General features: G+C 32.7%; 1 protein-coding gene across 5 annotated transcripts in view; it reads left to right on the forward strand.

The window, feature by feature from the left end:
• LOC105840092 (segmentation protein cap'n'collar) overlaps positions 1–1,052 on the forward strand; it is a 105,795-nt gene extending 104,743 nt beyond the window's left edge. For all 5 annotated transcript variants that reach the window (XM_036294428.1, XM_036294422.1, XM_036294435.1 and 2 more), the window contains exon 13: positions 136–1,052. In XM_036294428.1, coding sequence (XP_036150321.1) covers positions 136–303 — 168 coding nt within the window. In that variant the 3' untranslated portion in view covers positions 304–1,052. The remainder of the gene's footprint in view (positions 1–135) is intronic.
• The last annotated feature ends 16,689 nt before the right edge of the window (positions 1,053–17,741 follow it).

Genomic DNA, 17,741 nt, shown 5'->3' on the forward strand with positions numbered 1-17,741 from the left:
TTAATAATTTTATTTCTTTTGCAATTATATATAATATATTTTAAGTTTAATAGATAATTTATTTTGTTATCTTCGACTAAAATACTGTTAAAGATAAAAAAGAAACTCTATAACATTTAATAAATTATATTTTAGTCTTTGCGGGATCCGGATGGTAATCAGTATCATCCGTACGAATTCAGTCTTCAACAGTCTGCAGATGGAAACGTTTTGTTAGTTCCAAGAAATCAGACGAATCCGCATCAGTCACGACAGTCTTCGATGGAGTCGAAAACCAAACCCGATCCTGAGCACAAGGAATGAACTATTGAAGGATCGGGATATGCCAATGTGATTGATTATTGAAAAACTTCTGTTTTTCTTGGGCAACGCACCCAAAGCGTAATGAAAGCGCACAGTGCTGGGGAGTGAATATCGTACGCGTATAAATATTAGATTTATTGCGTATAATTTGAAAAAATAGTTCATGGTCTTAGACTTGACATACTTCGCACTGTGTCTGAATAAACAACGAAATTTGTCGAGAAAACCAGCTTTCGGATCGCGATTGTGCGATTTCTGACAGATGACTTTTTAACACATTTAGAGAGATTTTAGTAGGAAGAAACATAGGATTTAATGGTCCTAATGGTGGTTTTTGTGTGCATGGGTGATGCTATAGTTTTCAGTTACTTTGATTACCCGTATTAATACATTTTCACTCTCAAAAGTCATAACCTCATGCATTTTCTTTACATTTTCATAAATCAAAGATTTTTATATTACAGAAAGAACACATCGCGGATACCATTGTATTTGTTTGTATATAATGTACTTTGTTGTGACTTTAAGATCAATAATTAATAATAAAATAAAACCGATTAGCTTCATAAATTTCCTATGCTTTATTTAAGCTGTCGACAGAGAATCTTAAATATGTTTTAAGAGTTTATACTGGCCTTATAGAGCGACACATAATATTACTTGTGAAAAAATAATGGAATGTGTTATAATATACGAGTTTCTCTGTGATTGCCTAAACAAATCACGATGTCTATAGCGTTAAAAGAAAATTACTATACATTTATTAATATATATAAATAGTAAGATAATTATCATATTGTGGAATCACGCACGAAAACTGTTGTGTCACCATAATTGAAACAACTCTAAATTAATCTCTTATTCCAATTACTATTCTTCCTGCTTTGAGCTTATAATATGCTTGTTATCTTCTTAATATACGTAAACGTGTAACTAACACACGTACAGTGATATAATATACATTCAAAAAGCTCATTTTTATTTACATTCACAAAACATATCTTGTCTAGTTTTGATTGTTTCTATGTGTTTATAATATGTATATAAACTGAATTATATTCGGGAAAAATGGTTCATATTATATATAAAATGATATATAAATATAGATAGTTATATGTATATGTACACACACGCGCGCGCGCGCGCGCGCACACACACACACACACACACATTGCCCATGTATGTTTTCTTTCTTTTGTATAATCTTTGTATATACAAGAAAAAAATAAGAAAAAATGCCAAAAAATTGGGAAGAAAATTTTTACGTTGTTTTTTTTAAGTTTAAAAAAATAAGAAAATACTATATGTAATCATGCTTAAAATATTGTATGATATGATTGCAATTTAACATTTGCTTTTCTTTACTTTTTTATCTTCTTTACTTTTTGTAAAGAGAAAAACAATCCAAAAATTAGTTTTCTACTTATTCTTCTTATTACTTTTGAAGATAGTTACAAGAGAGAAATGTGAATCAAGTATTTGTGATGTCAAATTGAATCAAATATTTGATAATATATTTGAAATTGAATCGAACCTGAAATTTTTACATTGATTTGAATCGAATCTCTGTAATTCAATTACGAATTAAATCCAATTTTTTCTAATTTAAATTACATGCTATTTGATCATAAAAAAGTATTTAGAATAACATTACAGATCTTTTTTAATAAACGAAAAAATTAATCGCACGAATTTTAGAAAATATTTATAAAATAATAATGTATTAAAAATTTATGTTAGATATTAACAAGTGTGAGGATATTTTATTAATAAATGAGTAAGAATACATATCGTACAGATGTTACTATGGAAATGATAATACTTAATGCTATCATTAGAATACAAAACTGATTACACAAGAGATATAAATGATAGAATTAATCAAAATAGATGATTAATTCGAATTTCAACTATTTAGACATTACTATTATTTTTTCCATGTTGATAAAAATTATATAAGGAAATGAAAATATATAGACATATTATATATATATATAATTTTATATTTATATTTATATTTATATGTAATTGTAAACACGAGTCAATTTTTCCCGAGTATTTTTTAGGTATAGAAGCAAGATAATTGAACATATACCCATCCAGTGATTTACTTATCCAGTTGAGTGCATTATTGCTAGTGATATCCTTGATTGCCAAAATTATGACAGTCTCTCATAAACTTGTCGTGAGCGAAACGCTGTGGCATTGAGTACATCGTGCGCGTACAACAATGCTAAAATGCTAATCATTCATACATGTATTATAAAACAAACTTTTGTGTCATTAAACTTAGAAAATACACATAATTTGAAACGCTTACAGTTCCAGAAATGGTAATGTTATGGATATGTAATGCAAAAATTGTAATTGCATTTAATTGAGGACAAAGTAGGGGGGAAAGCGATAAAAGGCAAATGATTGAGGCATTAATGGGATACAACAACTTTCAACAGCAGTAACTAATCTCCGAACCATTTTGTGTTCCATAGAAAGCAGTTTAAACAGATAATAATAATTAAATTTCACTCCATTTAGATAGATCACAAACACAAAATGCATTGTAATGTATATTACAAATAATATAGTAAATAATACAAGTATGTGAATATACACTTACTGCGATGCGCTGTAATGCTACAATATATTAAGAATAACATTCATTGAAATACGAACAAACATAATAAAAACACATATTTTTATAAAATAAGAAATGAGAAATGTTCAGGTATTTCACATTTGCCTTTTTATGTATATATTAATGTAGCTAGCATAATTTTCTATAAATATTATATATAAATTATATATATATATATATATATATATATATATATATATATATGAAATAAACGTATGTATTTATGTATATGTACGTGTATATATAAATACATATACACAAAGAGTAATGATAAAATATATGTTATAATGTTATAAAAAAAGAATGAAAATGCAGTTTATGTCGGTAATTATTAATAATCAGCTCCTTATTAACATTTATATACGCAATTGTATTCATATACTATTGGGTGTAGGATGCCTTTTACATATTGTACTTAGCGAGCGGAGATCTCGGCAAATCATTGTAAAAGATAATAATATTAATTTATAAGAACTCTGTTCGTCTATTGTACAAATAATTTGGATTCGCGCAAATTTGCAAATCCATTTACTTGCAGTGAAGATCTCCTTCTGTCATTAAATTTCTATATTGTATAAATAAAGCTGAATAAAAACCTCTGGGGAAAGTATCATATCTCGTATGTTGTACTTATCTAATGAAGCAATACCTATTTTATACAAATAATCATGATAAAGTATCAAAGCTTTAAACAATTTTGAGCAAAATTTTGATTAACTCTTTCACTCTTTTTAAAAACAATTTTTTTTCCAAGATTGCTGAATATAAAGATATCATTAAGATACACATAATTTAGTATAATAAATCTGTTATTTATGTAATAAATATAATGTGTTTAAGTTTTAATTCCACATTTTAGATAATAAAAGAGATTTAGATCTTTTTTATTAAAATTTAATTAATCCTTTGAAATAAATAGACTATAATGACTCGATATTTAAAAATATGATATACGTATGCTAGAACATTTGTATCTCATTGGATGTAAAAGACAACTCAATCGGTGATTAATTATTTATAGTAGAATTATATAATTAGCAAAATTTTTAATTATGTAATTCATCGTTCCTAATCTAATTTCTTTTTTCTTTCTTGTTTCAAACAAAAAATTAAATACTGTGCCCAAGTATTAATAAAATATTGTGGTTATTACTCAATGAATTAATAAGTGATTTAGTTAAATTAGTTTAAATGGTCAAAATTGCTTTTAGAATCTATAATATAAGTTTTACAGATTTCAAAGTAAGAAAAGGTGAACCAACCATGCGAGAAATTCAGTTAAAAAGAATAGACCTATTCTTGTTATTCATTTCGGTTACTTTGGCCTTAGTCTGATTCATGCTCAAAAAGTTATTGGCATTATTCTATCCTTATTTTCCAATGAATAATAGAAAAACACTAATAGCACTAAAGGTGAACCGTAACTTTTCATTTAGCGCAAATTCCTTTGTAGAGAAAGCCTGAGAGTTATCGCACCGGGAGTTTTTATGGGACCATCGAAACTTCTTATACATTATTGCCATTCGTTTTCGAAATTGATAAATATGTAAATAATCCATGTGAACATAATTTTGAAATTTACGGCATAACCTTGTTTTCGGTTACAGCACAGAAGAGAACCATAAAATCATGGACATTATCTACAGGTTTCATAAATCAGAGAGGAACTTGAGAGCGGTCATCACGTCGTTTTAAAGCCATCACACAATGCCAGGCGCAACAGGCAAATAGGCAATAGGAATAGAAAATAAAGAAAGAGAGAAAGAAAGAAGATCCTTTCTCTCTTTTTCTCTTTCGTTATTTCGTCTTCCTATTGCCTGTTGCCTGGCATTATGTTTAGGCCCTTAAGGTGTTTTCATCCATCAGTGCCTCTATGTGCACATTGAACTATGTAGTCAAATATCTATGAATCCCGTAGGTAATGTGCATGACTTTTTGGGTCTCTTCTATGCTATGTCCACGTTTATTTGATTCTGTTTCATGCTATACCCGTAAATTTTACAATTATATGCATTCATATTTTAAATCTGTTTTATGCAAATGTGCATAACCGTGTTCTATAAATGTGCAATACTGTACAGATAAAGCAAGGAACAGAACCAATATTTTATCTCGCATCACGTTTATCACATATCATTTTGTTCCACATATACATGATAAAAATTCACTCACCGATTGCTGTCGCTGCTCCTGCTGCTGATGCTGCTGCTGCTACTGCTATTCCTTTTCCTTTTCCTTTTCCAGCAGTAAGCGATCTAAATTAATCCTTATAGACCGTCCAACTTATGTCACGTCTCAGTCCGAACTTTGCCTGTGTACGAATGCCGAGTAACTATCGTGAACAAAAAATTTAATTTATTGATCATTTTTTGGGACAACTAATATCTGTCTTAAAAAAAACTTTATAAATCGCAGTTTATCTGATTTGTTAACATGATATGTTAACATTATACACATAGTAAAAGTTAATATACAAAATTTAAAAAAAAAATACAAACCTCATGCAAAATTTATGCAGAATACATACAAAATTTATTCAAAATTTATAGAAAATTTGTAGTATATTCCTAAAAACTTTTTAATTCTTTCAAATTTTTTATAAAATTTTTATTCATTTCACATTCATGAAGCAATGGAAGAAGCACTGGGGCACCAAGAGAAAAAACAATAAGTAAAACCCTATTAATTGGATGAAGAAATCGAGTCAATGCATTCAGCAGAGGTATAAGGTGCAAACAGATTCGATTATTATTTCTACGACAGTTTTCGCTAGTTCTCACATAGCCCTGACCATTTCCCATGCGTTTTAATAATAATTTTGTTAATTAATTATTTTTTAACATTTTTTTACTCTTACCGTCGGCACAGTATTCGCGAGAGGTGAAGTGCAAACAGTTTCGATTATTTTTTGACAGTTCTCAATAGTTCTCGCATAGTTCCGATTTATTCCATGCGTTTTATTAACAATTCCGTCAGTTAATTATTTTTAAACAATTTTTTATTCCGACAACTGTCACTGCATTCAGCAGAGTTATGAGGTGCAAACAGATTCGATTATTATTCTTACGACAGTTTTCGTTAATTCTCACATAGCCCCGACCATTTCCATGCGTTTTAATAATTAATTTTGTTAATTATTTATTTTTCAACTTTTTTTTATTCCGACCGTCGGCGAAATAAAAGTGATCGAAACTGTTTGCATTTCACGCGTCTCGCGAATACTGTGCCGACGGCAGGAGAAAAAAATTTAAAAAAATGATTAATTAATAAAATTATTTATTAGAATGCATGGAAATGGTCGGGGCTATGTGAGAACTAGCGAAAACTATTGTAGTAATAATGATTGACTCTGTTTGCATCTCATACCTCTGCTGAATGCAGTGACAGAAGTCGGAATGGAAAATTATTGAAAAATAAATAATTGACGGAATTGTTATTGGAATGTATAAAATAGGTCGAAACTGTGCGAGAACTATTGAGAACTGTCAAAAAAAAAGTGATCGAAACTGTTTGCACTTTACGCGTCTCGCGAATACTGTGCCGACGGTAGGAGAAAAAAATTCAATCATTATTCTAACGACAGTTTTCGCTAGTTCTCACATAGCCGGACCATTTCCATGCGTTTTAATAACAATTCTGTCAATTAATTATTTTTTAACAATTTTCCATTCCGACTCCTGTCACTGCATTCAGCAGAGGTGTGAGATGCAAACAGAGTCGATCATTATTCTAACGACAGTTTTCACTAGTTCTCACATAGCCCTGACCATTTCCATGCGTTCTAATAAATAATTTAGTTAATTAATTATTTAAAAAAATTTTTTTCTCCTGCCGTCGGCACCGCATTCGCAAGAGATAAAGTGCAAACAATTTCGATTATTTCTTGACAGTTCTCAATAGTTCTCGTATAGTTCCGATTTATTCCATGCGTTTTAATAACAATTCCGTCAATTAATTATTTTTTAACAATTTTCCATTCCGACTCCCGTCGGAATCTGTTTGCACCTCATACCTCTGCTGAATGCAGTGACAGGAGTCGGAATGGAAAATTGTTTAAAAATAATTAATTAACGGAATTGTTATTAAAACGCATGGAATAAATCGGAACTATGCAAGAACTATTGAGAACTGTCAAGAAATAATCGAAATTGTTTGCACTTCATCTCTCGCGAATGCGGTGCCGACGGCAGGAGAAAAAAATTTTTAAAAATAATTAACGGAATTGTTATTAAAACGCATAAAATAGATCAAAACTGTGCGAGAACTAGTGAAAACTAAAAAATGTGATCGAAACAGCACTTTGCACGTCTCGCGAATACTGTGCCGACGGCAGGAGAAAAATATTTCGAAAAATAATTAATTAATAAAATTATTTATTACAACGCATGGAAATGATCGGGGCTATGTGAGAACTAGCGAAAATTATTGTAGAAATAATGATTGACTCTGTTTGCATCTCATACTTCTGCTGAATGCAGTAACAGGAGTCGGAATGGAAAATTATTAAAAAATAATTAATTGACGGAATTGTTATCAAAACGCATGAAATAGGTCGAAACTGTGCGAGAACTATTGAGAACTGTCAAAAAAAAAGTGATCAAAACTGTTTGCACTTTACGCGTCTCGCGAATACTGTGCCGACGGTAGGAGAAAAAAATTCAATCATTATTTTAACGACAGTTTTCGCTAGTTCTCACATAGCCGGACCATTTCCATGCGTTTTAATAACAATTCTGTCAATTAATTATTTTTTAACAATTTTCTATTCCGACTCCTGTCACTGCATTCAGCAGAGGTGTGAGATGCAAACAGAGTCGATCATTATTCTAACGACAGTTTTCGCTAGTTCTCACATAGCCCTGACCATTTCCATGCGTTCTAATAAATAATTTAGTTAATTAATTATTTAAAAAAATTTTTTTCTCCTGCCGTCGGCACCGCATTCGCAAGAGATGAAGTGCAAACAATTTCGATTTCTTGACAGTTCTCAATAGTTCTCGCATAGTTCCGATTTATTCCATGCGTTTTAATAACAATTCCGTCAATTAATTATTTTTTAACAATTTTCCATTCCGACTCCCGTCGGAATCTGTTTGCACCTCATACCTCTGCTGAATGCAGTGACAGGAGTCGGAATGGAAAATTGTTTAAAAATAATTAATTAACGGAATTGTTATTAAAACGCATAAAATATATCAAAATGTGCGAGAACTAGTGAAAACTAAAAAATGTGATCGAAACAGCACTTTGCACGTCTCGCGAATACTGTGCCGACGGCAGGAGAAAAATATTTCGAAAAATAATTAATTAATAAAATTATTTATTACAACGCATGGAAATGATCGGGGCTATGTGAGAACTAGCGAAAATTATTGTAGAAATAATGATTGACTCTGTTTGCATCTCATACTTCTGCTGAATGCAGTGACAGAAGTCGGAATGGAAAATTTTTAAAAAATAATTAATTGACGGAATTGTTATCAAAACGCATGAAATAGGTCGAAACTGTGCGAGAACTATTGAGAACTGTCAAAAAAAAAGTGATCGAAACTGTTTGCACTTTACGCGTCTCACGAATACTGTGCCGACGGTAAGAGAAAAAAATTCAATCATTATTCTAACGACAGTTTTCGCTAGTTCTCACATAGCCGGACCATTTCCATGCGTTTTAATAACAATTCTGTCAATTAATTATTTTTTAACAATTTTCTATTCCGACTCCTGTCACTGCATTCAGCAGAGGTGTGAGATGCAAACAGAGTCGATCATTATTCTAACGACAGTTTTCGCTAGTTCTCACATAGCCCTGACCATTTCCATGCGTTCTAATAAATAATTTAGTTAATTAATTATTTTAAAAAATTTTTTTCTCCTGCCGTCGGCACCGCATTCGCAAGAGATGAAGTGCAAACAATTTCGATTTCTTGACAGTTCTCAATAGTTCTCGCATAGTTCCGATTTATTCCATGCGTTTTAATAACAATTCCGTCAATTAATTATTTTTTAACAATTTTCCATTCCGACTCCCGTCGGAATCTGTTTGCACCTCATACCTCTGCTGAATGCAGTGACAGGAGTCGGAATGGAAAATTGTTTAAAAATAATTAATTAACGGAATTGTTATTAAAACGCATGGAATAAATCGGAACTATGCAAGAACTATTGAGAACTGTCAAGAAATAATCGAAATTGTTTGCACTTCATCTCTCGCGAATGCGGTGCCGACGGCAGGAGAAAAAAATTTTTAAAAATAATTAACGGAATTGTTATTAAAACGCATAAAATAGATCAAAACTGTGCGAGAACTAGTGAAAACTAAAAAATGTGATCGAAACAGCACTTTGCACGTCTCGCGAATACTGTGCCGACGGCAGGAGAAAAAATATTTCGAAAAATAATTAATTAATAAAATTATTTATTACAACGCATGGAAATGATCGGGGCTATGTGAGAACTAGCGAAAATTATTGTAGAAATAATGATTGACTCTGTTTGCATCTCATACTTCTGCTGAATGCAGTAACAGGAGTCGGAATGGAAAATTATTAAAAAATAATTAATTGACGGAATTGTTATCAAAACGCATGAAATAGGTCGAAACTGTGCGAGAACTATTGAGAACTGTCAAAAAAAAAGTGATCAAAACTGTTTGCACTTTACGCGTCTCGCGAATACTGTGCCGACGGTAGGAGAAAAAAATTCAATCATTATTTTAACGACAGTTTTCGCTAGTTCTCACATAGCCGGACCATTTCCATGCGTTTTAATAACAATTCTGTCAATTAATTATTTTTTAACAATTTTCTATTCCGACTCCTGTCACTGCATTCAGCAGAGGTGTGAGATGCAAACAGAGTCGATCATTATTCTAACGACAGTTTTCGCTAGTTCTCACATAGCCCTGACCATTTCCATGCGTTCTAATAAATAATTTAGTTAATTAATTATTTAAAAAAATTTTTTTCTCCTGCCGTCGGCACCGCATTCGCAAGAGATGAAGTGCAAACAATTTCGATTTCTTGACAGTTCTCAATAGTTCTCGCATAGTTCCGATTTATTCCATGCGTTTTAATAACAATTCCGTCAATTAATTATTTTTTAACAATTTTCCATTCCGACTCCCGTCGGAATCTGTTTGCACCTCATACCTCTGCTGAATGCAGTGACAGGAGTCGGAATGGAAAATTGTTTAAAAATAATTAATTAACGGAATTGTTATTAAAACGCATAAAATATATCAAAATGTGCGAGAACTAGTGAAAACTAAAAAATGTGATCGAAACAGCACTTTGCACGTCTCGCGAATACTGTGCCGACGGCAGGAGAAAAATATTTCGAAAAATAATTAATTAATAAAATTATTTATTACAACGCATGGAAATGATCGGGGCTATGTGAGAACTAGCGAAAATTATTGTAGAAATAATGATTGACTCTGTTTGCATCTCATACTTCTGCTGAATGCAGTGACAGAAGTCGGAATGGAAAATTTTTAAAAATAATTAATTGACGGAATTGTTATCAAAACGCATGAAATAGGTCGAAACTGTGCGAGAACTATTGAGAACTGTCAAAAAAAAAGTGATCGAAACTGTTTGCACTTTACGCGTCTCACGAATACTGTGCCGACGGTAAGAGAAAAAAATTCAATCATTATTCTAACGACAGTTTTCGCTAGTTCTCACATAGCCGGACCATTTCCATGCGTTTTAATAACAATTCTGTCAATTAATTATTTTTTAACAATTTTCTATTCCGACTCCTGTCACTGCATTCAGCAGAGGTGTGAGATGCAAACAGAGTCGATCATTATTCTAACGACAGTTTTCGCTAGTTCTCACATAGCCCTGACCATTTCCATGCGTTCTAATAAATAATTTAGTTAATTAATTATTTAAAAAAATTTTTTTCTCCTGCCGTCGGCACCGCATTCGCAAGAGATGAAGTGCAAACAATTTCGATTTCTTGACAGTTCTCAATAGTTCTCGCATAGTTCCGATTTATTCCATGCGTTTTAATAACAATTCCGTCAATTAATTATTTTTTAACAATTTTCCATTCCGACTCCCGTCGGAATCTGTTTGCACCTCATACCTCTGCTGAATGCAGTGACAGGAGTCGGAATGGAAAATTGTTTTAAAAATAATTAATTAACGGAATTGTTATTAAAACGCATAAAATATATCAAAATGTGCGAGAACTAGTGAAAACTAAAAAATGTGATCGAAACAGCACTTTGCACGTCTCGCGAATACTGTGCCGACGGCAGGAGAAAAAATATTTCGAAAAATAATTAATTAATAAAATTATTTATTACAACGCATGGAAATGATCGGGGCTATGTGAGAACTAGCGAAAATTATTGTAGAAATAATGATTGACTCTGTTTGCATCTCATACTTCTGCTGAATGCAGTGACAGAAGTCGGAATGGAAAATTTTTAAAAAATAATTAATTGACGGAATTGTTATCAAAACGCATGAAATAGGTCGAAACTGTGCGAGAACTATTGAGAACTGTCAAAAAAAAAGTGATCGAAACTGTTTGCACTTTACGCGTCTCACGAATACTGTGCCGACGGTAAGAGAAAAAAATTCAATCATTATTCTAACGACAGTTTTCGCTAGTTCTCACATAGCCGGACCATTTCCATGCGTTTTAATAACAATTCTGTCAATTAATTATTTTTTAACAATTTTCTATTCCGACTCCTGTCACTGCATTCAGCAGAGGTGTGAGATGCAAACAGAGTCGATCATTATTCTAACGACAGTTTTCGCTAGTTCTCACATAGCCCTGACCATTTCCATGCGTTCTAATAAATAATTTAGTTAATTAATTATTTAAAAAAATTTTTTTCTCCTGCCGTCGGCACCGCATTCGCAAGAGATGAAGTGCAAACAATTTCGATTTCTTGACAGTTCTCAATAGTTCTCGCATAGTTCCGATTTATTCCATGCGTTTTAATAACAATTCCGTCAATTAATTATTTTTTAACAATTTTCCATTCCGACTCCCGTCGGAATCTGTTTGCACCTCATACCTCTGCTGAATGCAGTGACAGGAGTCGGAATGGAAAATTGTTTAAAAATAATTAATTAACGGAATTGTTATTAAAACGCATAAAATATATCAAAATGTGCGAGAACTAGTGAAAACTAAAAAATGTGATCGAAACAGCACTTTGCACGTCTCGCGAATACTGTGCCGACGGCAGGAGAAAAATATTTCGAAAAATAATTAATTAATAAAATTATTTATTACAACGCATGGAAATGATCGGGGCTATGTGAGAACTAGCGAAAATTATTGTAGAAATAATGATTGACTCTGTTTGCATCTCATACTTCTGCTGAATGCAGTGACAGAAGTCGGAATGGAAAATTTTTAAAAAATAATTAATTGACGGAATTGTTATCAAAACGCATGAAATAGGTCGAAACTGTGCGAGAACTATTGAGAACTGTCAAAAAAAAAGTGATCGAAACTGTTTGCACTTTACGCGTCTCACGAATACTGTGCCGACGGTAAGAGAAAAAAATTCAATCATTATTCTAACGACAGTTTTCGCTAGTTCTCACATAGCCGGACCATTTCCATGCGTTTTAATAACAATTCTGTCAATTAATTATTTTTTAACAATTTTCTATTCCGACTCCTGTCACTGCATTCAGCAGAGGTGTGAGATGCAAACAGAGTCGATCATTATTCTAACGACAGTTTTCGCTAGTTCTCACATAGCCCTGACCATTTCCATGCGTTCTAATAAATAATTTAGTTAATTAATTATTTAAAAAAATTTTTTTCTCCTGCCGTCGGCACCGCATTCGCAAGAGATGAAGTGCAAACAATTTCGATTTCTTGACAGTTCTCAATAGTTCTCGCATAGTTCCGATTTATTCCATGCGTTTTAATAACAATTCCGTCAATTAATTATTTTTTAACAATTTTCCATTCCGACTCCCGTCGGAATCTGTTTGCACCTCATACCTCTGCTGAATGCAGTGACAGGAGTCGGAATGGAAAATTGTTTAAAAATAATTAATTAACGGAATTGTTATTAAAACGCATAAAATATATCAAAATGTGCGAGAACTAGTGAAAACTAAAAAATGTGATCGAAACAGCACTTTGCACGTCTCGCGAATACTGTGCCGACGGCAGGAGAAAAATATTTCGAAAAATAATTAATTAATAAAATTATTTATTACAACGCATGGAAATGATCGGGGCTATGTGAGAACTAGCGAAAATTATTGTAGAAATAATGATTGACTCTGTTTGCATCTCATACTTCTGCTGAATGCAGTGACAGAAGTCGGAATGGAAAATTTTTAAAAAATAATTAATTGACGGAATTGTTATCAAAACGCATGAAATAGGTCGAAACTGTGCGAGAACTATTGAGAACTGTCAAAAAAAAAGTGATCGAAACTGTTTGCACTTTACGCGTCTCACGAATACTGTGCCGACGGTAAGAGAAAAAAATTCAATCATTATTCTAACGACAGTTTTCGCTAGTTCTCACATAGCCGGACCATTTCCATGCGTTTTAATAACAATTCTGTCAATTAATTATTTTTTAACAATTTTCTATTCCGACTCCTGTCACTGCATTCAGCAGAGGTGTGAGATGCAAACAGAGTCGATCATTATTCTAACGACAGTTTTCGCTAGTTCTCACATAGCCCTGACCATTTCCATGCGTTCTAATAAATAATTTAGTTAATTAATTATTTTAAAAAATTTTTTTCTCCTGCCGTCGGCACCGCATTCGCAAGAGATGAAGTGCAAACAATTTCGATTTCTTGACAGTTCTCAATAGTTCTCGCATAGTTCCGATTTATTCCATGCGTTTTAATAACAATTCCGTCAATTAATTATTTTTTAACAATTTTCCATTCCGACTCCCGTCGGAATCTGTTTGCACCTCATACCTCTGCTGAATGCAGTGACAGGAGTCGGAATGGAAAATTGTTTAAAAATAATTAATTAACGGAATTGTTATTAAAACGCATGGAATAAATCGGAACTATGCAAGAACTATTGAGAACTGTCAAGAAATAATCGAAATTGTTTGCACTTCATCTCTCGCGAATGCGGTGCCGACGGCAGGAGAAAAAAATTTTTAAAATAATTAACGGAATTGTTATTAAAACGCATAAAATAGATCAAAACTGTGCGAGAACTAGTGAAAACTAAAAAATGTGATCGAAACAGCACTTTGCACGTCTCGCGAATACTGTGCCGACGGCAGGAGAAAAATATTTCGAAAAATAATTAATTAATAAAATTATTTATTACAACGCATGGAAATGATCGGGGCTATGTGAGAACTAGCGAAAATTATTGTAGAAATAATGATTGACTCTGTTTGCATCTCATACTTCTGCTGAATGCAGTAACAGGAGTCGGAATGGAAAATTATTAAAAAATAATTAATTGACGGAATTGTTATCAAAACGCATGAAATAGGTCGAAACTGTGCGAGAACTATTGAGAACTGTCAAAAAAAAAGTGATCAAAACTGTTTGCACTTTACGCGTCTCGCGAATACTGTGCCGACGGTAGGAGAAAAAAATTCAATCATTATTTTAACGACAGTTTTCGCTAGTTCTCACATAGCCGGACCATTTCCATGCGTTTTAATAACAATTCTGTCAATTAATTATTTTTTAACAATTTTCTATTCCGACTCCTGTCACTGCATTCAGCAGAGGTGTGAGATGCAAACAGAGTCGATCATTATTCTAACGACAGTTTTCGCTAGTTCTCACATAGCCCTGACCATTTCCATGCGTTCTAATAAATAATTTAGTTAATTAATTATTTAAAAAAATTTTTTTCTCCTGCCGTCGGCACCGCATTCGCAAGAGATGAAGTGCAAACAATTTCGATTTCTTGACAGTTCTCAATAGTTCTCGCATAGTTCCGATTTATTCCATGCGTTTTAATAACAATTCCGTCAATTAATTATTTTTTAACAATTTTCCATTCCGACTCCCGTCGGAATCTGTTTGCACCTCATACCTCTGCTGAATGCAGTGACAGGAGTCGGAATGGAAAATTGTTTAAAAATAATTAATTAACGGAATTGTTATTAAAACGCATAAAATATATCAAAATGTGCGAGAACTAGTGAAAACTAAAAAATGTGATCGAAACAGCACTTTGCACGTCTCGCGAATACTGTGCCGACGGCAGGAGAAAAATATTTCGAAAAATAATTAATTAATAAAATTATTTATTACAACGCATGGAAATGATCGGGGCTATGTGAGAACTAGCGAAAATTATTGTAGAAATAATGATTGACTCTGTTTGCATCTCATACTTCTGCTGAATGCAGTGACAGAAGTCGGAATGGAAAATTTTTAAAAAATAATTAATTGACGGAATTGTTATCAAAACGCATGAAATAGGTCGAAACTGTGCGAGAACTATTGAGAACTGTCAAAAAAAAAGTGATCGAAACTGTTTGCACTTTACGCGTCTCACGAATACTGTGCCGACGGTAAGAGAAAAAAATTCAATCATTATTCTAACGACAGTTTTCGCTAGTTCTCACATAGCCGGACCATTTCCATGCGTTTTAATAACAATTCTGTCAATTAATTATTTTTTAACAATTTTCTATTCCGACTCCTGTCACTGCATTCAGCAGAGGTGTGAGATGCAAACAGAGTCGATCATTATTCTAACGACAGTTTTCGCTAGTTCTCACATAGCCCTGACCATTTCCATGCGTTCTAATAAATAATTTAGTTAATTAATTATTTAAAAAAATTTTTTTCTCCTGCCGTCGGCACCGCATTCGCAAGAGATGAAGTGCAAACAATTTCGATTTCTTGACAGTTCTCAATAGTTCTCGCATAGTTCCGATTTATTCCATGCGTTTTAATAACAATTCCGTCAATTAATTATTTTTTAACAATTTTCCATTCCGACTCCCGTCGGAATCTGTTTGCACCTCATACCTCTGCTGAATGCAGTGACAGGAGTCGGAATGGAAAATTGTTTAAAAATAATTAATTAACGGAATTGTTATTAAAACGCATAAAATATATCAAAATGTGCGAGAACTAGTGAAAACTAAAAAATGTGATCGAAACAGCACTTTGCACGTCTCGCGAATACTGTGCCGACGGCAGGAGAAAAATATTTCGAAAAATAATTAATTAATAAAATTATTTATTACAACGCATGGAAATGATCGGGGCTATGTGAGAACTAGCGAAAATTATTGTAGAAATAATGATTGACTCTGTTTGCATCTCATACTTCTGCTGAATGCAGTGACAGAAGTCGGAATGGAAAATTTTTAAAAAATAATTAATTGACGGAATTGTTATCAAAACGCATGAAATAGGTCGAAACTGTGCGAGAACTATTGAGAACTGTCAAAAAAAAAGTGATCGAAACTGTTTGCACTTTACGCGTCTCACGAATACTGTGCCGACGGTAAGAGAAAAAAATTCAATCATTATTCTAACGACAGTTTTCGCTAGTTCTCACATAGCCGGACCATTTCCATGCGTTTTAATAACAATTCTGTCAATTAATTATTTTTTAACAATTTTCTATTCCGACTCCTGTCACTGCATTCAGCAGAGGTGTGAGATGCAAACAGAGTCGATCATTATTCTAACGACAGTTTTCGCTAGTTCTCACATAGCCCTGACCATTTCCATGCGTTCTAATAAATAATTTAGTTAATTAATTATTTAAAAAAATTTTTTTCTCCTGCCGTCGGCACCGCATTCGCAAGAGATGAAGTGCAAACAATTTCGATTTCTTGACAGTTCTCAATAGTTCTCGCATAGTTCCGATTTATTCCATGCGTTTTAATAACAATTCCGTCAATTAATTATTTTTTAACAATTTTCCATTCCGACTCCCGTCGGAATCTGTTTGCACCTCATACCTCTGCTGAATGCAGTGACAGGAGTCGGAATGGAAAATTGTTTAAAAATAATTAATTAACGGAATTGTTATTAAAACGCATAAAATATATCAAAATGTGCGAGAACTAGTGAAAACTAAAAAATGTGATCGAAACAGCACTTTGCACGTCTCGCGAATACTGTGCCGACGGCAGGAGAAAAATATTTCGAAAAATAATTAATTAATAAAATTATTTATTACAACGCATGGAAATGATCGGGGCTATGTGAGAACTAGCGAAAATTATTGTAGAAATAATGATTGACTCTGTTTGCATCTCATACTTCTGCTGAATGCAGTGACAGAAGTCGGAATGGAAAATTTTTAAAAAATAATTAATTGACGGAATTGTTATCAAAACGCATGAAATAGGTCGAAACTGTGCGAGAACTATTGAGAACTGTCAAAAAAAAAGTGATCGAAACTGTTTGCACTTTACGCGTCTCACGAATACTGTGCCGACGGTAAGAGAAAAAAATTCAATCATTATTCTAACGACAGTTTTCGCTAGTTCTCACATAGCCGGACCATTTCCATGCGTTTTAATAACAATTCTGTCAATTAATTATTTTTTAACAATTTTCTATTCCGACTCCTGTCACTGCATTCAGCAGAGGTGTGAGATGCAAACAGAGTCGATCATTATTCTAACGACAGTTTTCGCTAGTTCTCACATAGCCCTGACCATTTCCATGCGTTCTAATAAATAATTTAGTTAATTAATTATTTAAAAAAATTTTTTTCTCCTGCCGTCGGCACCGCATTCGCAAGAGATGAAGTGCAAACAATTTCGATTTCTTGACAGTTCTCAATAGTTCTCGCATAGTTCCGATTTATTCCATGCGTTTTAATAACAATT

The sequence above is a fragment of the Monomorium pharaonis genome, chromosome 1 (genome assembly GCF_013373865.1).
Source record: "Monomorium pharaonis isolate MP-MQ-018 chromosome 1, ASM1337386v2, whole genome shotgun sequence".
NCBI lineage: Eukaryota > Metazoa > Arthropoda > Insecta > Hymenoptera > Formicidae > Monomorium > Monomorium pharaonis.